Below are 24,386 nucleotides of genomic sequence, written 5' to 3'. Positions count from 1 at the left end.
ACTTCTCGTTCACGTGAGCTGACAACGCTCGTGGCTAAAGCAACCGTTCGCCAGTGTTATGGCGTATTTACGCATTCCAGTTTGCACGTAGGACTTGCTGCACGCTTCATCGCATCATCCATTGACAAGAGTACGGTAAATACGTCAAAAAAAGTGTACGAGACACGCGGTGAAGCGCGCTAATTGCGATCAAAGATAAAGAGTTGTACTATCGAAGGCCTTGCCACAATGGCAAGATATTTTCTCCGATGGTCGAAATAGGACGAAATTAATACAGTATCATTCGACGCCAAATCTCGATGACGATAATAAATACACACGTTTTTCTTTCTTTTTTTGACGATAATAAATACACGTTTTTCTTTCTTTTTTTTTTTCGCAAGAGCGATAACGCGCGTTATCTTTGATAAAGGTGCTCGAGTCAAATATAATGACGCCACGTGGTGAGTGACGAGGCGAGAAATGATTAGGTACTCACGGTGGTGCGTGGGATAATTGTTGTTGTTGTTATTGTTGGACAGGAGCCGCTGGTAATCCATGTTGCGCCGGATGTCGATGATACTCCGTGATAAATAGTCGTCTCGTCGTAACTCTCGTTTCGCGCACAATTCGCGCACAATCTCACCCCCGCGTTCGATACACACACACTAAACGACGAGTTCGCGAAACGTTCTTATCGTAGCAAATGCGACGTGATATTATGAGTTTTTGTCATTCGTATCGTTTTTCGAAAGGTATCGGTGCACTTGCACGCATCTCGCGGTGTTCAACGATCGATTTATCGGCGAAAACAAAGGCCGATTTCGTCCAATCTTGAGCCAAATCGATTTACAATCTGAAATTTACGTTTCGAAAATGAGGCGACATTCTGTGCTCAAAGAAACTCTCTATTGGATTAAATAATATTGTTGATTCAACTGTCGCAGAGGTCACAGATTAGATAATGTTATTAATTATTAATAAAGAAACATATTCGCGCACGTAGAAATAGTGAATAGCGTAATCGCCGGGCAAGTCAATGCTATCGGAAACGGACGTCAATTCTCAGATAAAAAAGAAGTACACAAGGCAGAGAAAATTCCGATCGCGAATAATATCTACTGCGTCGCAAACGGCGCGTTTTATCGATTAAAATATAATCCGATAAAAAGTGCGCGCGATGTACAACAGTTTACAAGTGAGCATAACAATAGTAATGACAATGTCAGGAGAGTGTACGGTGAGTTCGTCAAAAATGTCTCATTTTGAAAATTATGTATCAAAGTTACTTACGTTACTTCGCGTTATTAAAGGCAAATTAAATCATTCGTATATACACAGTAAAAAATTGTCCATATGTTAAAATTTCTTGTGTTATCACCACGTTTTGATTAGTACTGTAATGTAAAATTAACATACAACCTATATGTTATTATTTTTATAACGTTTTCAAGTGTTATTTATGTTACCTTCATAACTTGGAATATTATTTTGAGTGTTTTTAACATAATCATTTTAAACAATAAAAGCATGTCTCAAAGTCAGTTTAACATTCTAAGAAAAGTTAAAGTAAATCTTCAAATAATTAAACTTTGACATACAAAAATAATCAAATTTACTACAATCAAATGTTTCTGTTACAAATAATTTAATTAAGTTAAATAATTACTATTATATGTTAATGTCCTCAACATTTCTTACGAGTTATTGAAACTATTTTTTCATGTAATTTTTAATTAATTTGTATGTTATTTTTACATTCCACTTAAAGTCACGATAGCAAAGATAAATGTAAAGTATCCCGTCGATTATTTAATTTCCAGTTTGTCAATAAATAATATATGACGAATGAGTTATTTTAACTTAAAATTTAGAGTGGACTTTCTGAGATATGAAAAATATTATAATTAATCTTTTATTTTTTACTGTGTGTAATAGTTGTATATAAATCGCAAAATAAAATTTTTGTAGAGAAAGCATAATTATAATTAATGATATTAAACAATGCGGGCGCTTAAATAGAGCCAAAATTAAATACGAATCATTGTAATATATGGACATTTAGTTTATTCAACCGTTTCTCCGGGAATCTTATAAATTCTCGCGTTCCAGGAAGGAAGGTGGTTTGTACCGCTTCGACCGACTAGGCAAACGGCTTTTATCGATTCCACGACTTCAAAACTCGATCTTTGAGCAAATCGCACCACAACACGTCGGTAACTATGCGAAACTACGAGCTAACCATCGAGATTCAACGCAGAAATTGAATGAATCCATTTATTTCATATTATAAAAAAGAAATAAAATATACACATCACGTTTAAAAAATAAATAAATGTTAAACTTTATTTTTGCTCCGCATTTCTGAACACGATGTCGCGGCATCGATTTCTTATATTTTAACCAATTGTTATTAAATTACAGAAAGCGGTGCGTTGTACAATTTGCAATAACGTACGCGGATAGAAATGCATACGAGTGAATTAAAGCCAGTGCAAAATCATCGACTCCCACGTTGAGTGTGATACACGCATAAAGGAGGTAATCAGGACGCATTCTTGCACGTATAAGCGCGTGTCTAGAGCCACATGTGATTAACGATGCGTTCCCGGAAATCGCCACTCACGAAAAGTAAAGTTCTCGCGTTACAGACAGCAGATACCTCAATTATTTATCGCTCGTATTTAACGGTTCAAATTGACATCGCGCGTGCGCGTATATCTCCTCTTTTATGCCTACATCTTCCAATAAAAAAGTTTATTATTAATATTATCGTTACGTTATCTCGACGAGTGGGAATGAGAGAGACGATAAGAGAAAGAGATGGCGCCAAAATAAACGGGCGTAAAGTTAATGGATCAATGGATTCGTTCAAAGTGCCACGTATCCACGTATCAATCGATAGGCAATAATGGAGCATTAAAATAAGTCGTTACGATATCACGAGTCGAAAAAAATTCGAGCGAAACTTTTATCTGCCTTCTCGGCAAGGTCAACACGTAAGATTACGTAATATTGATTCATGACGAAATGTGCTGGTTTCGCGAGGTGTATTATTTCACGTTTCTACGCAGTGGGCGAAAAGAAGAAAAGATTCACGGCACCTCTAAGGCCTTTATAGGTCGAAACTCGTCGCACACTCTCTCCAAGACACACGATGCCGAGCGATGAAAATCACGAGAGAGCTACGCGATCCGTCGTCCCTTCCTCGCACTTGTCGGATTCAAACGGACAGCGTACGCGGCAAACTTCACGTCTCGCCGCGTGCACGAACACGACGCGCCATTGGCCCTCGCCAGGATTACCAGGGATCGGACGACTCTAACCTCGCTCGACGCTGTGTCCCACGGGGAGCTCCACGAGGTGACTCGTCATATCCAAGCTCCAAGAGAGCGGGACGCGACGTTACACGTGATTCCACAAGCGAGGCGTCGCGCACATCTCACCCTGCACCACGCGTACCTTTCACCACAAGAGCGAACGAACACACCACGCGTACCTTCGCGTGCGTACATAACTTGGACGTAAGACACCGTCCACCTCGCGCGAGTCTCTCCTTCGGATATCACGCACCTGCATCGATCGAATCGCGCGCGGATTCGGGGACGCGAGAGGATCGCGCGTACTCGCGGCCAGAAGCGTGTATTGCGCGGCGACGCGTCAGGTCGACTAACCCTCGCGAGTCTCGTTCGTATCCAGGCGTAACGCGGCGCGGCGCTGTCGCGACAACTGCCGAAAATTGCCGAGGACCCGCGACGCGCGACGAGCCGATCCGCCAAGGCTACCACTGGCAAGCGGCAACTTCAGCCTCCTCGACCGGCAAGTCCGTCTTTGTTCGCGTATCGCGTGACATTCGTTTCGGGGTTTTTCCCCTCGTATCGCGCCTTCCTTCGCTCCCCCGGGCGACTTTGTAAACAAAACAAACCGAGCGCGCGCGTACGTCACACGCGGCGTTGTCGGCGATAACCACTTCCGCGTCGTTTTCTCCTTCTCTCTCGCTCTCCGTCCAGCACAATTGAGTTGGCGCTATTGTACCATACGTCACGCGTGTGCAAACGACCAACGTCCGGCGTCGTCTCGTCGAACGAAAGGAGAAAGATGGCAACGTGCCACTCGCGTTCCCGCGTAGTACTAGAGAGGGACGTTTCCCGCCGCGTACAGCCTCCCTCGCTTACACACGGTCGGGCGTCCCGCCGACACGGACGACGCGCTGCATCTCTCTCGCTCGCCCTGCGCGTCGCACAAGTGCGCACCTTCGCACGCAACGTACTCCCGTCTCCCCTTACGAATCGGCATCCGTCCTGCGAGCCTGCTTCGGACTCTTTCCTTCGTTTCAGGGGTGAAATTGCGGCGCAGTTACAAGTAAGAAACGAACGTCATTTTTGTGAAATGAAAATTCGAATCGTAAATTTGCCCCGGGTTCTTAATTTTTGTAGATTACACTTTTTTTTTGCTCTGTTCCTGGTCAGACGTGAGTCGCAATTTTAGCTGTCTCAAAATGCTTGAAAATATCGATTGAAACATTTTCTTCATTAATTAAGAAATAATTAAAGACCTTTGGGATTAATATTCTATTGTTAAAATATCGATGGAATGACCCATATGTGTCCCTTACGGATTAAAAATTGCGTCACACGATAAGCTTCTTGAAGACGTAATTGTTGGTTAGGTTAACAGCTTATTGGCGCGCATTAATTTATAATTTGAAAAATTTGAAATTATATGAATTTATATATATAATATATGAATATATTAATCATAAGCGTATATTTTTATTGACTTCAAATATTAATCGACAGCTCCGATAAGTTTTCAAATTGTCCAAAAATTTATTATTTTATATTTATTTCCTCACTTTTTCATTTTGAAATGAAAAAGTGAGGAAATAAATATAAAATAATAAATTTTTGGATAATTTGAAAACTTGTCGGAGCTGTCGATTAATATATATTTGAAGTCAATAAAAACATACGCTTATGATTTTATTCTTAAATAGAATTAATTAAATAATATTATTCAATAAGCCATTTATATAATATAAATTTTTGAGAGAGACAGAGGAAAAGAAGCTTTTGAATATAGAGATTATTACAAAAATTCCAATTATCCGAAAGCCTAAAATACTTTGCGAAAAAAATTATTGAAGATTTACATCGCGGTCAAATAATAATATAGCCTGTCAAGTATCTGCATATTTCAGTCGATCTGTTTATATCGAGAGAAGGACCGGGCGAACGAAGCCTCTAAATCCGGCCTTGTCTATCGTCCTCGCGCATCTGACTGCTTCCATTTCCTCGACAACCCTTGCGAGGCAGGCTTTTTCTCGGATGCCGCCTACGCCTTCGTTCCGACCCGCGACTTTCTCTCCCCGCAAGACCGTCCTCGATCCGTCGTTACCCTCCTTGGTCTCGGTTCGCTCTTTCTCCGATGACAAGTCCTTCGGCTCGCTTAAGGTTCGCGAAACTTTTTTATTACGTCGCGTCAAATTCACAGGGATTGACCTCACAGAAAGAAAATCGTATATATATAATATAAAGGATATTTACGAATGTATTTGATAACACTATTAATAAATGTGTCTCTTTACCGTTTCGCATTTTTTTTCATGCATATTTTTTTCCGTAAGGCATAATTATACAATGATTTAATTGAAAAACAGATTAATATGTTATGACGATTAATTTGCACGAATATTTGTGTAATATTAAATATGCTTTTCCTTGAAAAAGCAATATATATTAATTAGAAATGTAGTTACGTTGCTTCTGTTTAAATACGCACGAATTTTGTTTAACTTGTTAACTTTGCAAAATTTCAATTGAAAATTATATATATATATATATATATATATATATATATATATATCTAACAATAGATAAATGTAATATTATTTTGATACATTTTATTTGTTATCTCGTCTTAACTGATATTTGCGAGATATATCACAATATCTTTAAAAATAGTTCAGATACATTTTATACATTAATAAAAAAATGCATCGATTGTACCGTCTTTTCAAGGCAAAATAAAGAGTTTCAGATAGAACTGGATTGTTTGCAACTTAGCACGTTATTGTTTAATTAATTCTCTTGATCCTAATTAATTCTTGATACGATTCCTTGATTCGCTCGAAATCATTTCACTCGCGATATACGAGATCTCACACACACATATTGCATCTAACAATAATTCCGGGAAACTATAGAAGGCGGGATTAATTAACCGCGTCTTGTACGATCCTGCGAAATGTGTGGGCGATATACCTGCCTACATCGCGATTCTGAGAACGTGAAATTATAATACACGAAAATGAATCTTTTCCCAGCAAAATCTTCAATATTCGCGCGAACTGCACATTAATCATATGATAAAATAAAATGCAATATTTTTTTGTGCATTTTATTTGTTATCTCGTCCAATATTATATATTCGCGAAGTATGCAATATCTTAAAAATAAAATAAATTTTATACATTATAGTCAAAGAAATGCATCAATCTTATGTCATCTTTTTAAAACAAAATTAAGAATTATAGATAAATGATATGATAAATCAAAATAAAATGAAAAATAAATTCAATTCTCTTTACGATTAATTTAATTTCCCTAATCGAGGATTAGTTTCAAAGCTCATAAGTGGATCTTTGTGGTTTTAGGATTCGATTCCGGTTACAAACATGCTTAAGGTCTCCCTTGGAAACGAGAGGCACGCGCAAGATGAAGCCCCGCGAGACAGGACAAAGGGGAGATCTGGAGAAAGAGGAAAGAAGAAGGGTGCATACACATGAGACATTTGCATGGATGACACGCGTTGCCGCACGCACACCTTTGCATAATTGTCCTCGCAAGTTAGCCAACACAGTGTCACACGACGTGCACAAAAAGGGACGAAGAAGGAACGCTACTGTCAACGAAGCGTGCCCTAGATCTTGGCTGTGTACGCAGACTACCATCTCGCCCTTGTCGCCGTACGATGAACCACGAGGGTCTTCGTTGTACAGGTGAGTTACGTGTATACTATTCCATTGCGCAGGCTTGCTTCAGGAGCGGAGTCGAAAAGGATCTCAAAACACCAGGCTTATTGTTATTTCTTTAGCTAGATGCTATTCTCACATCGATTATTATAATATTGCCGACCCTATTTCTTACATAAACTGTTCAAAATTAGAGGATACTATTTCGTTTCTTCAAATAACACATGACACAAAGAAAGATACTTGAGACTGCAAATTAAATTTGATCTTATATACTCGTATGTGTATATATTTCGTTTTACATGTTGTAAATTTATTAACACATTTGATGTGACGTTTCATGCCATGTGTAAAAACGAATATCGCGTTGTATTAAATCCGCTCCTGGTTGAATCTACGCATGGTGTTTTGAGTTCACCGTCCATTCGCTTCCGCCACCGCCCCCGCATTCCTCTCGACACCGGTGACGTAATATGACGTCACGATAGACGCTAGTTCCCGGGACGACTGATCGATCCTGGTCATCGTGCATAACCATCACTATCATCGTCGTTGTCATGGTACGCGTGATAGGAGGCATGCGAATACGCAATTGCGTTGCGCGAAGAGCCGAAAATCTTGGCTCGTAGGTCCACGTGTTCGTCTTTGGTTCAAGGTCTAAGTTAGAATTAAGGTCAGGTCAAATTAATATACATCTCCAATTGTTGGAAGCTACGATCGAAATATAAACAGGAATTAATTGAGACGAATGACGAGTAAAAAAGTCGAATCAAACGGATGATTAACTCACACGCAACACACTCATGTATACAGATAAATTCATTCACAAAAGGTTTCATTTCTATGTATGTATGTACATATTAAAGAGGCGAAAGTAATTAAAAGTTTGCGCAAAATTCATGAAAAGAAAATTAAAATTCTGATACAACGTCGACTTCTTTCTCGTCACGTCGATGTTAAATCGTATTCAGAGACGGTGGGTTAAATTTACATGGCCGGGTCGCGACGTGTCTGACGCGGTCTCGTCGAAATGTTCCAAATATATAAAAACGAGTGGGAGCGGATAGAAAGAGACCAACGTGAGACGAAATGAGGAAAACTCGTGAGAAAAGAGTTAGAAGGACGCGGGGAGAGTAGTAGGAAGACGAATGCACGAGGAAGAGAGGAGGATGACAAGTGGCAAGGATAAGCGAGGGAGAGGACGTGCTCTGCGACGAAGAACGAAATCGGTTCAATAAATGCAGCGTGTGCGGGGCCGTCGGCATCGCTTACGGTCGTTGATGGCGAGGGAGGCGCGACGCGAAGAGAGCGAAGAGACTGGGCGGGAAAGTCTGTCTGCCCGCGCGCGCGAGAGAGAAGGAGAGAACATATGATCGCGGCGTGCAAAACGAGCGCGACGGAGAGACAACAAACCCACGCCTGCGCCACGTGGAGCGAGTGTAGTGGTAATAATAGTTTGAACGAGAAAGAACGAGTCAGGGGAGTAGGACGAAAATATCAAAAAATACCTACACTGAGAGTCTTTAAAAGAGCTTAATACGAAAGAAGAAATATTTTGTTTTTCTTGCACGGCCCTGTTGTTTTTTCAAAGGATTCGCTTAAAGTGGCTCTGATGAAACGAGATGCCAAAATGACGCGGCGAAACGAAGCGATCAGAGGCGACAGTTGCTCTCGTCGATCGATAACTTCGGATGAAGCGCGAAAGAAATCAGTTGGTGAGAGAGGGAGAGAAGGGAGAGGGAGACAGAGTGATGACAACATTGGTGTTCTGCACGATCACCAATGTATCGCTTGTCCGTCACGGTTATTATCGTCATAATTGATAGTAATAACATCTCGTTTATTGTTGAATTATCTGTGCAGATTATACATTTCTACATTTTATTCGATGAGATCAAGTTTATTGGCAATAACCTCTAGTGGTGAATAATATTATCATATTAATAAGTTTTGATTAATTATTTTTTCTGTGGGATTTTTATTTTTATTGTTTTACAATTTTTGGATTATTATTTAATTTATGCAATTTACAGAAGATATTTTCACAGCTCTCTGTTAAAGATTTTCTCGCGCGGTTTTCGCATTCGTAACTATTCACGGACTCGAGCAACCTTGATAGAAAAAGATGGATGATAACAGTAATTAGTTGGTCGACAGCTTTCACGTTAACTATGCTAGTGAATGCGGAAAACAAGAACTGTCTGTATGAATTAAACTTATTATTCAGCTATAACGTAAATTATTCTGTAAAGAAATGTTCAACGACATTTACTACGTTCGATAAAATATGCTATATCGTTTTAATTCATGTAATTACTAAATTAATGAAAATTGTGCAATTTAAGAATCTTCTTTATTTATCAAAATATAAAATTGTTAACTGCACATAAAAGTATTAATTAAACATCAGCTTTTATTTTTTAAACAACTCAAAGGATGATTATTCTTTAATATGATAGAGAGAGAGAGATCGTGCTAGTAAATAATGATAATTCATTTTGATATCGATTCGGAGGAATATGATTCTCAACTAACAATGCCACGCCTGCAGATGTCGGGGACTAGATGAACGGGGACAATGGGGGACGAGAGAAAGAGATAGACAGTAGGAAGAAAGGCGATGGAAAGGGATAAATGGGAGACAGAGAGAGAGGGGAATGGACGAAAGAGAGAGAGAAAGAGACAGGATGATAACAGAAGAGGCATCGACCGGTCGGCACGTTGCCTGGACAACACAACGAACGTCGACTTTAGTCGAATTATTTGTTAAGCCGCGCTCACACACACATGAAATGCGTCGTTTATTAATATTGGACGAGAGTTGCATCGGCTTATCTCGGAATTAACGTTGCTGCAAGTCTAGGATATTCGTGTCGCTTAAATAAAATCCCGGATATCGTTGAATTTCCTGTATTATTTAGTTGCTAATTGAACTAATTGAACATCAATTGACAATTTTGAAGATAATTTCGTTATGACCTTTATATGCTCCTGATGCTTAATTCGATAAGATCTTTGAATTTTGAGTGTCAAGTATAATTTTGTTGATATTCTGGCATTTAAATGATTGTATTTTTTTCTAATTTTTAATGTGCAAGTTTATACATGAAGATATAAAAAGAATTACTATATATATATCTAGATATAGATATCAAACACACACACATACGCGCGAAATAAAAGAATGTAAATTGCCGCGGAAATGGACGCGGGTGAAACGCCTTTATGAGGATATTGCGTTAACTAGAGCCTTTATAAACTCTTGGTAATTAAATTAAGTGTAGTTACGAGCACGTAACGGCCAGACGGGGCTTCGCGAGATGCGTTCTCTACGTTTTACTGAAATGCAACCCACCCTCGCGTTTTAAATGACACGCAACGACAATTATACTCGTTGCATCCCTTTCTCTTTCGTGCATATTCTCCCTCGTCTGGTGTCTCTCTATGAGAGATCGGTTGGGCAAGGTCCGGTACGCTTTTCAAGCCACGACAGTCGCTTCCAAACGGGGGTTATTCACCCCTATCCCGATCGAATTTTAGGGCTAGCCAAGATTGCGAAATAATACGCAGTCCTGCGAGAATCAAGCGAATTCGCATGCAGTTGAGACGGAAAATAACGCTAATAAAATTTTTTTTTCATATGTAATTCATTTTCCATTTATATAATTCTGAAATTTTTTCACACTAATAAAGTTGATTTAATATAATTTTGTATTATTTAAAAAGAGGAAAATAATAATTTTAAAATTATTCCACGTAAAATTTCACTACCTGCTCATCACAAAATGCATATAAATGTATATGAAAAAAAAATTGTATTTTTCATAAAATATTTTCCGCAAATTAATGGGCAGAATGCGAAACATCCGAGTCTGGTCAACGGCCAAAGGTTAAGAGAAATATGCAGTATCGCGGAGAATGCGAAAGAATAGCATGCAAAAATGTCGCGTTAACGGCGTGCCATTAATCAGTAGGAAACCGCAAGCGCGCGTGCGGCATCGCGTCTAGCCACGCGCAATTAAGGTAAACACGTGGTGGAAATTAATTAATCGATGCGCAATGCTATGCGTGGAGAACGACGTCATTTGTTGCACAAACCAGTCGTTGTCGCGTCGGCATCGGCATCGCGCGAGCGAATGCGAGACGATAATGAACGAAACCAACCAGCGTATTTTTTTAACGTTTTTATTTTAACGTTGATGTAGAATTATTACGAAAATGTAAACGCGCGTTATAATTATGCGTATCGCGTCTCTAATAAAAATCTCTGCGTAATCCAACTTGTACGTCAATTGTGTCAAAAGCAATTTTCGTCAGATTTTCCAATTTTTTGTAAAGGAAAAATCGATGTCAGAGAATCTATTATTGAAATTACGAGATTTCGGACAACCGATAGAGATGTATTTCATGTAGAATCCCGTAACCTACGGCGCTTTATCTTTGTACGCGACTTTTTCATTCGGTCGTTTGTTTCGTTAAAGCGGAATCTATCGCGACGATCGATCGTGTATCTGTCCGCACCACGTCAAGAAATATACCGGATCGGTAACCGTATTGGTTTCTGCGAGATATAACGGGCATATCGCAAAAATCGAGGAAACACGGTATACTTCATCACGTTTGTGTCAATAGCGCGGCGATAACAGCTGGCGTTAGTAACACAAAACGAGGCGTGGAATTCATTTACAGTACTTCGCTAACCTCCACGAGCCGAAGGTTGTCCAAACAAATTTCGCTCGAGTTATTCGCGTAAAATCTTTTACTTCCTCCTACCGCTTCTTTGAAATCTTTATTCTTCGTTTTGGATAGAATGTATGTCTCTAGAGTTTCACGCGCTTCTTTTCCTCCATCGATTTAATGATCAATTTGCAATTAACTCCTCTTTAGCGAAAGATAACTTCATAATTAACGCTTGAATTAAAATGCAATTTGAAACCTAAAAATTAAGCGAATAAACGTTCAATTTTTTAACAGTTCAATGTTTGATCTAAATTAATATTCAATCTATTATTATACAATTTTTACTTTTTTTATATTCGCAAATGAGATCACGAACAACCGAAATTTTGTTAAGCTAGAATACACTTGCAATTAAAACAAAATTAAGATTCTTTTTGTCCACATGTAGCAAATTCCATCTAAGTTCCTAGAATGAATAGTTTATATCATTAATTTAAAAATAATCCGTGTTCATATCACGAAAAAAGAGAAATCTGTTCCATATTCAAGAAATTTAAAGAATGTGCGGATCATCCGGAGCACTTTCATAGGAGAGATAAATTATTCGAATCAAACTACCTTAAAATTGTTCGTTTCTGACGTAGATCACTCACTTTATCGTTTCCCGGTCCTGCAAATCCAAATCGAGCGAATTATTCCGTCTTAATTTCATTGAAGATTACGCGATAATCAGACTCTCTCACCGAACCGTCATTGACAGACAACCGAATATGACTGACTGACAAAGCGTAGGATGAGAGTCGGTCTCGCACGACCGCATTCACGATCGTTCACTCGACCGTTGCTCGAAGGAAGAAGTATCGACGAAATAACGTCGGAGACGAAAGCCATTTACGACACACATTCTGACGAATGAGCACCGTCTGACTGACGTAATGGACGATCGAGATATCTTAGAATACGACACGCGCATGGCAAACCATTCGCCGTAGTTTTGGTGCGCGATTACGTCAGTCGACAAATTCGTCTTAACACAATAATATAACTTGACAGTTCTCCGAAAAGGATAAATCTTTGCTGTTGTACAACAACAATAGAGGAGGTCAAGTGCGTAGAAAGAAGAATGATCGATCAATTCGATGTATAACAATGTTTCGTTTCATAATTCATTTTCTTACGGGAATCTTGCAACTAAGAAAATTATATTTAAATTTCCTGAAGCTCTTTTTAGAAAAAATAAGATTATTTAAATTGGACAACATTATATTCTTTTTATACTTTTTGAAGAGGTAGAGACTAGAGAAGATAATCTAGAGGTAAACTAGAGGTAGACTAGAGAAGATAATCTTTGAGATAATCTTGGAATTTATATTGTAGTCGAAGTCACGTATGCTTCATATTTGTACAATTATAAGAAAAATATAAGAATTGTAGTCGAAATCACGTATGCTTCATATTTGTACAATCATAAGAAAAATATAAGAAAGCGATTATTTAATAGCTAGATCCGTGATTCAGAGCTACATAAATCTCAAAACGAAACTGCGAAAATTCGCGAAGGAGCGACACGTGTGTGTGTATCGATTTCGAAATTCATGCGTAATTCCGTAAAAATATACAAGTCAAAAATATTTTTAAACTTCGTACTGTTTTTTCTTAGTAAAATTTAAATAGGAAAATAATTCAATTATAAAGTTATGTATAACACGAAGAAATATAGCGCTCGCGTTGTTTTCGAAATATGTTTACGAATTAGATGCAACTACCGCGAATCGATGCAACTATGACAATGATATAAACCGCGAATAAATTACGAAGTTTGGTTCAATGAAACGGAAATATCGATGACTCGCGCGGTCACATATATCTTGAGATTCATATGATTACGAATTCGAATACGCGATATTGCTCTTCAATCGTGTTACCTAACATTATACACTTGTATATATATATTTCATAAATAAAGTTTCGCTTCTAATCTTCTCGTAAGAAAGCATGTTTCATTATCGCGCGATAAAAGTTATCGTACCGACGTTATCAACTTTATCCCCGTTTCAATAATCGTCGCGGTGGCAATCGTAAAAAAAGCGATCGTACGATAAGAAATGACGCCAGGTGTTTCGAATGCTCGCTAGACGCGAGTTTTCGCAATGAGAAAGAAGTTTGTAAAACTTTGCGATCCTCGCGCGATGTTTTCACTTGTTGCGCGCCAGGAACAACGATGATCGATGATCTTCCCGTATCGTTTGAGATAACCACAAACCGCAAACATCGTGCGATATTTATCGCCGTGAGAATATGTTTATTATCATCCTGATATCTGATATCGATATTTCTAATAATACCACTTTCCCTTTTCATCACGTGCTTTCGCTCCGCATATTTCTCCCCGTCATACTTTAAATATAAATCGCTTTAAACTTTAATCGGATGCTCGTGTGTTATATTGCGCACTTCTGACATTGATATTAATTTTAACATTTTTACAAATATGAGTATTATTATTAAAACATTAATCTTACATACGACAAATATTGGTCTTGCGATCGTTAATTATTTATTGTCGACTTGAAAAATTAAATAATTATTTCTGAATATATGACCATGTCTGTGTCCATCTGTCCGCCTCTTAAATTTTTACGTGAGTTTTGCGTTTCGCGAATGACTTCGGCAGGGATGTCGGAGGGCAAGTAAAAGGAAGATACAACTAGAGAAAATGGCGAAAGAAGGGCTCGCGGGAGATGAATTTATGATTAATGTCGCGAGACAGTCGAGTAATGAAAAAAAATACGCTTGGCTGCTGCGAAAGTAAAGGGCCGTAAAATCTAATGAGATGGGTTTCATCGGGATCTCTGAAGGAGACCAGTCTCTGCGCATGGAACCCTCTCGGCACCAATATTAGCTTTCTCGGACAGTATTATACAGAGTGTTTGAAAACGGCCGCAATTCAACAAAAGGATATTTTTCATTGAAAATTAAAATGATTTTTTTTAATTATCATGATATCTTTTTTTACTCGACATATGCTTTTTGAACGCTTGTACGATATCTTTTTTCCTCTCGATAATAAAGATTTTATTATTATCGCTATTATTATTTAGTTATTTTTTTATAATTTTTAAAGTTAACATTTTCAACAATTTTCGAATAAAATCCAGCAAGTAGTTTTAAGTGATTATTCACTTATTTTGACATACGAGTATATTAGTATCAATTCATTCACTGAAAAAAATTGTATTTTCAACTTAAGAATATGTCACTTAGAATAATCTTTAGAATATATATTAAAATAGGCGCTAAGAGGATCTCCTCGTGGCGCCTACTTTAATATATATTCTAAAGATAAGTGGCATATTCTTAAGTTGAGAATATAATGTTTTCAGTGTCATATTCGCGAACGGATTTTCAACATCTTGTAAAAGGGCGAAAACGGATATAGTCGGTGGTACCGATTAGCATGAACAAAATTGTCTCTACAAAAAACGACAGCAGCATCTTCGACACCGTGTTGCTTCACGATTTCTCGTTCACCGTTCCTTTGTCGTCGTGTACTGCTTACGAAATTCACGGCCTTGAAGTGTAACATGAACACGTGGAAAGTTGTAACTGCGCCGGCAAAGATAATAACAAACACACGCAGATAATAATGGCATGCCATTATTTGCACGTCGGATAAAAGTATTTTCATGATTATCTCACGAATGATTGATATACTCGTGCATGATAAATAGAAGTGCCGTGGATTTTAATCACATTCTTAAATTAGTGACAATTGTAAAATGTACGCAAAAAAATTTGCAAACGTCCTATTAAGAGAGCGTTCTCATTTCAAGGGAGAATTGAGAAGCAATTGTAAGAGATATCGGATATTCTACATCGGTGCATAATTAACTTGCAATTTATGTTTCGAGTAATCGCACGTGACTATCTTTCTTCTTTTCTATCTTTCTTCTGTCTTTCGTCTTTATTCGCCTTTATTATCGAAATAATTCCTTAATAAATAATACACGCATCATATATAACGCGAGTTTGTGTCTATTCGTATCTGGCAACATATCGCGATGATGGGTTCACAGTCCGTAATCTTTCGTGCCAAATTTTCCAAGTTTCTGTCCAATTAGAACCGATTCGTAAATTACCACATCGCAAAGTATGCTAATACACGACGAAAAAAGTCGGCACAAGAAATTCGCGCGTCAGCTACATGTGTGATACCATCGCATTAAGTTGTATGTGCTCTACGCTTTGCTTAACAACTTCCGATGATTAAATTGATAAAGGAAAGGTAGCAATTACATTTTTAATTAACAAATTAAATTATCAGCAAAAAACTCATTTCATAATATATTTATTATATCTTTGCGCTATTATATAAAAAATATAATTATATACTTTATTTATATGCATTTTTATAAACATATAAGTTATCTATCGATACGAATGTTTTATTGCTTATTGACGGAATATTAATATAAAATCACTTTGCATCGCGACATGAGTTTGAAGTTTAGCTGCTTGTCGCACGACAAATATTATTTGTACATCAAATAATACGACGCACATCACAGTGTTCAGTCCATTCAAGGGCATTTACTAGTGTTAACTGTAACCGCCAGTTTTTTTTGGCACGGTCATTCACATTCTCCTCTGCTTCCTCGTCTTTTCTCTCGCGCACAAACTGCGCAGTAAACAAATCCAAGTACATTTACCTCGTACTATCGACTCGATTTTTTTTCTTGTCATTCCTTCTCCACTCGCTAAATCGCTCGAGGCGTTTAACGACGCGTGTAATAAGCAAATACTCTTTCATCGCATCTTTCACGCGCTTCTCCACGGTCTAGTTGTGTCCTACGTGCAAACCTCAATGGACGTAAATATTTGAAATTATTATCGAATCAAATTCCATTCATTGAATCAAGTTGAAATAATTCTTGACAAATCGGTGTGATTAAAACTTATCGATACAATTTTTTTTATCAATACGAGCCTAATAATGTGCTGCAGTCATCATGATGATAAAGGCACAAGTAAGAAGATATTATCGAAGAGTGAAACAACAATCTGAGTAAATTCGTTTTCTGATGGATTGATATAAACTTTGATTTTGATATGCGTGGTTTGAGATTTATTAGATAATAAATATGCTGAATGTGTTTTTAATGCATTTGTTTCATCAATGTGCTTCTTAATATTTTAGAATTCTTATCTTATCAATTTGACTTCTAGTGCCTTTATTATATCTTCGTCTTTAACGTTCTACATATAACTTGTAATTTTAAATATAATCAAGAATCTAAATCAAAATTGATTATTCGCGGAAGCCACATGCTCATCGCGATATATATAAAAATACAAAAAAAATTTAATATTAAATATTTAAAATATTACGTAACATATTTTTATATAAATTGTACAATGTCATTTGTAATATATAAATAGATGAAAGAAAAATATTATAGAGAAATCGATTAAAAATATGGAAAATTTGATAAGTACACTTATCCAAAACTATTTAAAAATTTATTTTTTTTCTCTGAGTAAAAACTAAAAAATAATAATATATGAGCTATATATTATTATTTTTATATAAATAATATACAAAAAATATAAAAATAGTTTAAAAGCTTTTTAAATAAAAAACAGAAATACATAAGGCACATTCTTATCGCTATCATATCATGCAGGACATAAATAAAAAAAAATAATCAAAATATAATCTGCTCGTGCACATCCATTACTCAACTTGAATTTAGAGGCTTTAATAATTTAAATAACAGCTATTACAAATATAAGCACATGTGTCAGTAAGCTTGACTTACCGTTTTTTATTTTGATTCAAGCAAAGATTAAATTACCATTCGAGAACTATACGATCGTCCTATCACGTTTCCGCGAATGACGGCAGAATTAATACACTTGTCGCGAGACAGCCCGTTATTGCGTAATGTCAAAGCAAAAAAATATGACAGTTTGTTAACATTGTTGGATTAGAAAATTAAATCCCTTACATTTCAGTAATTTAAAAATTGCATAAATAAAAGTTCATAAAAAAAAAGTTGTAAAAGAATTTCATAAGTATATATATAATCCAAATACAGATATCTATGAAGTAGCATAGAAAATGCATCTTACCTCATATGGACAATATACTCATATGTATATCCAAAGCTACACTGCAAACATACGTATAAATGGCATAATATTCAAGAAAGAGTGGATTAATAAAACAAACCTTGATCACAACAACGTTCGACATGTAAGAAACATTGATTAGTAAACATTAATTAGTTACAGATACATTCGGAAGAACATCCGTCGCGAATGTGAATGAATTCGATGATGCTTTCCACGTTGCTTATAAGCAAAATTTATATGTCAAGTCAGAGATAAACTCAAAACAGGAGCTTATCATTAAAATAGCATTAAAAAAAACTTATTAGACTTGCTCGTTGAAGCTGCAATGTGTTTCGATCACACGAGTGTATCGAGTATCGACGATAATTAAAAGTGTCTCATCTGGTATTGTAATAATTATCGAAAAGTGATTATTCGTTGAGCTGTCACGTGCTTAATGGAATGCGACCTCGATAACCGCGACACGAAATATAAAAGTTGGAGCAATTCGATACATGTCAAATCGATTTCGCGTTGAGAAAGCGATAGAGTAAGCCTCCGTCTCTTATTCGAGTTATGATCATTTAGGCTCGAGATTTTAGAAGCGAATGCATTGCCAGATACGTCGTTTGATAACGCATCGCAGTTAGAGTCAGTAGCGGCAAAAAATTCTTGTTTTTTTTTTTTTTTTTTTTTTTTAATATTATCGTCGCTACCGTTATCATTCTCCACATTGATTAATCGTTATATGAACACAGGTGTATAGAGTTTGCTCAAGAGAAAAATTAAGCGCGGATCAAACTTACTGCAAATCCTCGACAACCAGTTTTGAGACAAACTGCAACAATCGATGTAATCGATAATGTCATCAAAATCCGACAATAGCGCCCCATTTTGATCCTTTTTGCACTTGCTTGGACTATCCTCGATGCGAAGATGACAGGGATGAACTTCTGATCGCTCCGAACATTCCACACCTGGGATCTCTGTCGGATCTTCTTCGATGGCGCTCGTTAGCAAGGAAACATCAGCTGAGTCTCCTGCCATACCGACGGCACTGCAATCAAGTTTAGCAATGGTTACAACAATTATTACGAAAGCAAATTAAATAAATAACGATAACCGCGTCCAACGATAATCCATTTTCGTAATTGATGTATTTAATTTATTTCGAGACAAAAATGTCGGGAGACCGCACGATAAGTTGATAACAAATTAAGCAAGGTGTCACAGTACGTCAAGATAAGGCGCAAAGTAATAATAAATAATCGAAAATTTATCGCTTTATTATGCAAAATTGCACTATTTACTGTTGAGCATTTTTGGAGTTTAAATGAGTTGAAGTGCGTGTGAACGAGAGATAGCACTTCAAAGTTAACGCAATTCTGTGAAAATGAGATGAGGAACGTACGCGCGGACGTTATCATGTAACGCATTTAGCGTGCGATAACCCAGATTGCGGCACCTATAAAACGGGTTATCGCGTCACATGAAAAATTACCCTTATCGCTGATATTACGCGCTCAAAGATAGACATCGCGCGATACACCCTGACCCCACTCAGACAACGACGATGACGGTTTTACTATCGGCGCGTAATCAATCGACGTCTCCCGGTTATCGGTTCACGGTATACATTTACGGTACAAGCATCTCCGAAGCCGGCGGCGGCTCCGAGCACTGTTTTATCAAAGGCGGCGAGAACCGCTCCCCGCGATCGCGGCAGCTGCAGTTGCCGCCGCGGACAAGGACGTTTGCCAAGACGAAGAAGCGCGCCTTTCTCGAAGGAGTGGACCCGCCGCGGGCTCCTGACAAAGGGCAGCACGGGTTTTCGTCATCCGAGTACGACGACGAGTCGGGAAAGGAGGTATCGATCCGACGTGCCGGGCTCAATAATTCCAGCAAGGGTCCCTCTCTCGGTCCTTTAACGCGAGAATGCAATTTGTTAGCTCCTGCGCGATGCACACCGCGTGCCCACCGCGATTCTCTTCCTTATTCTCCTCCTGTCGTTCACACGCGATCGTGGTGGGTCGGTCTTTGGGTTCTCTTTATCCTCCTTCGTCTGGTTCAAGAGCATTGATCCTATTATTAATTAGGAAGATGAGAGATCGACCTTTGGCATCGATGCTCCGATTATAAAGATTCGATAGCGACGCATTGATGTCGATTATTAACTCGCGAAAATGAGATTATTTTTCGTGATGCTATTATGTGAGCAAATTTATTCAATGTATAAAATTAATCGAATTTTTCGTAGCCTCTTGTAAGAGAACGGTTTCGCTTTGGCCGAGTATTTTAGAATCTGTGAAGTCGGTATGCGCGATCAGCTGTGCCAGAACTCGTAAATATTCACCCGCGCACCAGTTCTAACTTTACGGCTATTATCGCCACGCTTGTTGGAAACGTATCCTTAATTGCAATATCATTCGAACCAATAGAGAGAGAGAGAGAAAATTTGATTAAGCAAATACGATATCAATAGTAGTGATAATGAGACGATTTCACGATTCACGAATGAAAATCTCGCCTGCAAAACAACTTTGAGCAAACGCGAGATTTTACAATTTTTTAATTCACGGTTGCGATATTTAAAAGTACACGCTCCAGAAATTTTACCTGACAATTAGTGCATTAATCGGATCGAACAAGCAGCTTTGAAAAATATGTAAATTTTTTTTAAACGATACAACAATTTCGATTTATGTGTTCGATCGCCTTGACTATTTATCATTTATATCTAAAGCTATGAAAACTGAAGCTTCATTTTACATATATGTACGAGAAACACAATATTGTTTTTTCATGCATTAAGGAAGAATGTTATTACCTACGATAATATCTAACGAACTTGTCGTCCGATCGCATGAACCGTCAAGGTCCGAACGGGGTCGAGATGTCAGAAAGGACAAGTGGTCGTAATACAAGCAGAGAAACGAGTTTCATACTAGCCAGAAGTTTCCCCGAGATTGCCAGTTACAAGAATAGTACCTCCGGTTTATCCTAGCGCCACCCCCGCCCCCTCCAAAAACCGATATCTCGTCCGGAGCAAAGTTCGAATAAGTTGGTGGAGACGCAGGAAACGTAGAGAAAAAAAGTTGATACCGCGAAATCGATATGGATGTCACTGCTTGTTTTCTCGAAACAGGTGTCACCAATTTCGCGATGTATAAAATCGATTACACGTTTGTAGTACCTTATACCTTATACTTTTTTCATAACAAATATATACCTTATACTTATATTTTTCATTACGCATCTGTGAATTTTTTGCGAATACAATATGTCAATTGGTTATTATTGAATTGGCGAAGAGAGCTTATTTCGCCATTATTACGCCACCTGTCAAAACTTTAATTTCCGTAAGAGCGTCGCGGGAAAAATTTCTTCTCTGTTCCTGAATTTTCGCTCCTAATGTCTCTTCCATGCTGCGGCGTTTACGTACGTTGACACGAGCTCGCTTGACGCCCGACGACGTTGAGGGACGTGTACACCTTCGGCCTTTTCCCGCCTTTTATTTCAACGACAAAAAAAAAACGATGGCATTATCCGTGCGCGTCGACACGATATCGGGGGCTCGCAAAAATTTCCCGCAATAATTCGTATTTTTCAGCAAATCATAGACAAGGATTCGATAGATCGAAAACGAGCTCACGTTTTACGATCAATTAATCGCAAGAAATGTGACGATATAAAATACGAGCAAAGCATGTTAAAGGCTTTTAATCTTTTCAAATTCAATTCGCTATTTTTCTAAAAAAAGATTTATATTTTTTATTACAAGACAAGTAAAAAATCGTTAAAAATTTCTCGCACGTACACAATTTTGAATTTCGAAATGTTTATTTATTATATAAATTATTTTCGAAGAAAATCATACAATAATAAATGAAAAATGCTTCGAACAAATAAAGAGAAGAGAGAAAAACTCTTGGACAACCTGTTCGAGTTTTCGTTTAGTGCTCGACAAATAGGACTGAAAGTTAAAACTGACCGAAAGTTTCTTCAAGATGACTCGGACAGAGAAAGACAAAGAAAGGGAAAGAAAAAAACGGCGGCACTCTCGACTTTACGGTACCGCCGATTCGAAAACCAAGAGTTACGCAAAACGGATAGTTCAACGAGATATGTACCTCGCATCGTTTATCGACATTTACTGGCGAAAGAGAAGGTAAATTACGCGCACGTATACCTCGTTCGTTATACGAGCTGCTACGCGCGCAGTAAAATTACGACAATATTTTGCTTTCGAGTTGGGTGTTTGTGTTCAACAATCCATTGAACGCTCGATAATGGATGCAAGCATACTTTTTTATTGAAAATTGAACAAAAATATTTTCTAACGAAATCCAATCTTACCGATATCATATTATAATTGTAATTGGTAAATTTAATTAGTTTCATGAAAAAATAACTAAAAAAAATGTGATAAGAAATATGAAGGGAAAACACGTAATGTCACGCGCGCTTTATCGATGTTTTTGACCGCGGCCACTGACACATGATCGATTCTTAATGCAAAACCACCATTGATGGGCTCGGTCTGTCGTCACCTATTTTTCTACACGATGATAAATGCACTCACAATCTGTCCCGATCATCAATCTTATCTTCACCGAGTTTTTTCTTCTAAGATTAAAAATAACATATTCGAGGTGACTAATGTGACGCCCGCGACATGTGTTATGTCCTGAAAATAACGGAACTATCGAAAATCTTATGAAAGTATTTGAAAAATATATTTCAAGATGTGTATATTTTTCTTGATATGCAAAAGAAATCAAAATCTGCAAGGATAAAAATAAAAGTTTTTAATGATTTGTATGTTAATAAAATAGTTTTTAATATCTTATTATTTTATTACGTCAATGCAATTATAAAATATCCATAAACGTAAAATTATAGATTGTATTGGTCGTTTACCTTTTTATCCATTAAAATCTGGATTCGCAATCTGTAGATATCGATTATAGAGTTTCTTTCCAGTCGATTGTGTGATCAAAATTATTCCGTGAAAATAATAAGAGCAAAAATCGCATGAAAGCGACTGCTCTGCGTAACTTTATCGCGCGATGTAATCCTCACAAAGAATCCGTTTTTTTCGCATACATATTGCCGCTACTGTGGGCCGTCACGTTTGAAAGCCCTCGCACGCGGGGATTATAAATTCGGCGGTGGAAACTCTCGCCGGCGATACGAACGCGCAACCTGTATGAACATTCCGCGGCGATCGACTTTACGAAGCCAATTTTGTCTGGTAACATTCAAGTGAGGTTGTAGCCTCGGGGAAATTCACCTCGCCACCCTTTCCCTCTTTTTTCTCTCTTTTTCAAGTCGCCATCTCTTATCCGGAGCTCGAATCCTTTATTCGTGCGGTGCGTTGGTGTCTCCTCTCTTCCTCCATTATCGCGGAAATCCCCGCTGAAACGCACGCGTAAAAAGGCCGTTCGGAGTAAGGTGACAAATGGTCATACGCGCAAACACTGGATCCCCGAGATTGCGCGGGAAATGTATCGAATGTTTGCCGCTTCTAACGCGTTCACGTAACCCTCTCTTGATTTTTCTACAAGGTTTTTTCGCTTTCCGCAGCTCGCGTTTCCGACAGACTTGGCGCGATTTGTCGGGAAATAACTTTTAATTATTCCAAAGGAATTTATAAGTCGCGTATCACGTGACGAGATCATATTCATAGGTGTGAATCTTATTCGATTTTTAGTAGATGATTTCATGTAGATTCACATCTACCGAATAATTGCAATGTAATGCGATCGATCGATCGCGTGTCTCCCGTGACATTCTCGGCAAACATTCCCTCTTTCTTTCTCCCTTGCGATCCGTAGTCAATTTCCCCGGGTACACAATATCGGCGCCAAAGCTGCCAATCCGAAACGCGAAATCGGATAGCTCGTCTCGCGAAGACTTCCACTTCCGCACTCGATAACAACCGGCGTTTTCTTCGCGTCCGCATCGTCAAAGGTCGCCGTCACCTGCCTCTTCCCCGACGAACGCTATACATTCTACTGACACGCGATCTCGTACGGAGATTCTCTCCGAGATTCGGGCTCGATTCGCTCGTTTTCTTCTCTCGAGGCATTAATTCGTCTCGGTCCTCACGGCAGCTGAAATAATCGCGCATTTCATCGGGTCGTATCGCGTCGTGAATCACTCGAGCCCGTTTCCTCACGCGGCCCGTATATTAACTTCCCCAGCTGGCGGGGGCGCGAAGATACGGCACAATTTACCGGCGCCGACGAGTCTGACATGCGAGAAATCTCCCGCGTATATGTTTCATGGGAAAGCACACAGTTAATAAGAGGTTTATGCCTAACCTAGGCCAATGTGCGAAAATTCCGACCTTGGCACTGGTACCAGTCTTCCCGAAAGCATTATTATAATATCATTGTGGTCGTAATCGCGTCGCTTCCGCTGACATCGAGCTCTCCGACACTCACTCGATACGAAGCGTGAGATGAAATTAGCATATCATTTTCTTTCTTTTTTATAATCTCTATCTTGAAATTTTCGCGACGACATGAATAGCAATGAATATGGGTGTTTCTTAAAAGTGTGAAAAATTGGGAGATGATTTTAGGAGACGATTCTTTGTCGAAAATTAAGGGTTTTTTTTTTATATAAACATATA

General features: G+C 38.1%; 2 protein-coding genes across 6 annotated transcripts in view; one reads left to right on the top strand and one right to left on the bottom strand.

The window, feature by feature from the left end:
* LOC105249330 (growth factor receptor-bound protein 14) overlaps nt 1–24,386 on the bottom strand; it is a 235,572-nt gene that overhangs the window by 171,871 nt on the left and 39,315 nt on the right. For 2 of the 5 annotated variants that reach the window (XM_011254704.2, XM_011254705.2), the window contains exon 3: nt 18,553–18,803. In XM_011254704.2, coding sequence (XP_011253006.2) covers nt 18,553–18,793 — 241 coding nt within the window. In that variant the 5' untranslated portion in view covers nt 18,794–18,803. Of the gene's footprint in view, nt 1–478; nt 1,022–3,083; nt 3,859–18,552; nt 18,804–24,386 lie in introns of those variants that run through there. The other 3 variants (XM_011254707.3, XM_011254708.3, XM_025411893.1) reach the window with 3 other exon arrangements.
* Nucleotides 4,075–24,386, top strand: part of LOC105249329 (SET and MYND domain-containing protein 4) — a 103,624-nt gene continuing 83,312 nt past the window's right edge. Inside the window, exons 1-2 of the mRNA XM_020026949.2 lie at nt 4,075–4,341; nt 6,635–6,979. The gene's annotated coding sequence lies outside the window, so the exon portion shown is untranslated. The remainder of the gene's footprint in view (nt 4,342–6,634; nt 6,980–24,386) is intronic.

This window comes from Camponotus floridanus, unplaced genomic scaffold, assembly GCF_003227725.1.
Source record: "Camponotus floridanus strain SB8 unplaced genomic scaffold, Cflo_v7.5 scaffold45, whole genome shotgun sequence".
Classification (NCBI taxonomy): Eukaryota; Metazoa; Arthropoda; class Insecta; order Hymenoptera; family Formicidae; genus Camponotus; species Camponotus floridanus.
The sequence above is the reverse complement of the archived record's forward strand: the minus strand, read 5'-3'. Positions and strand labels throughout refer to the sequence as shown.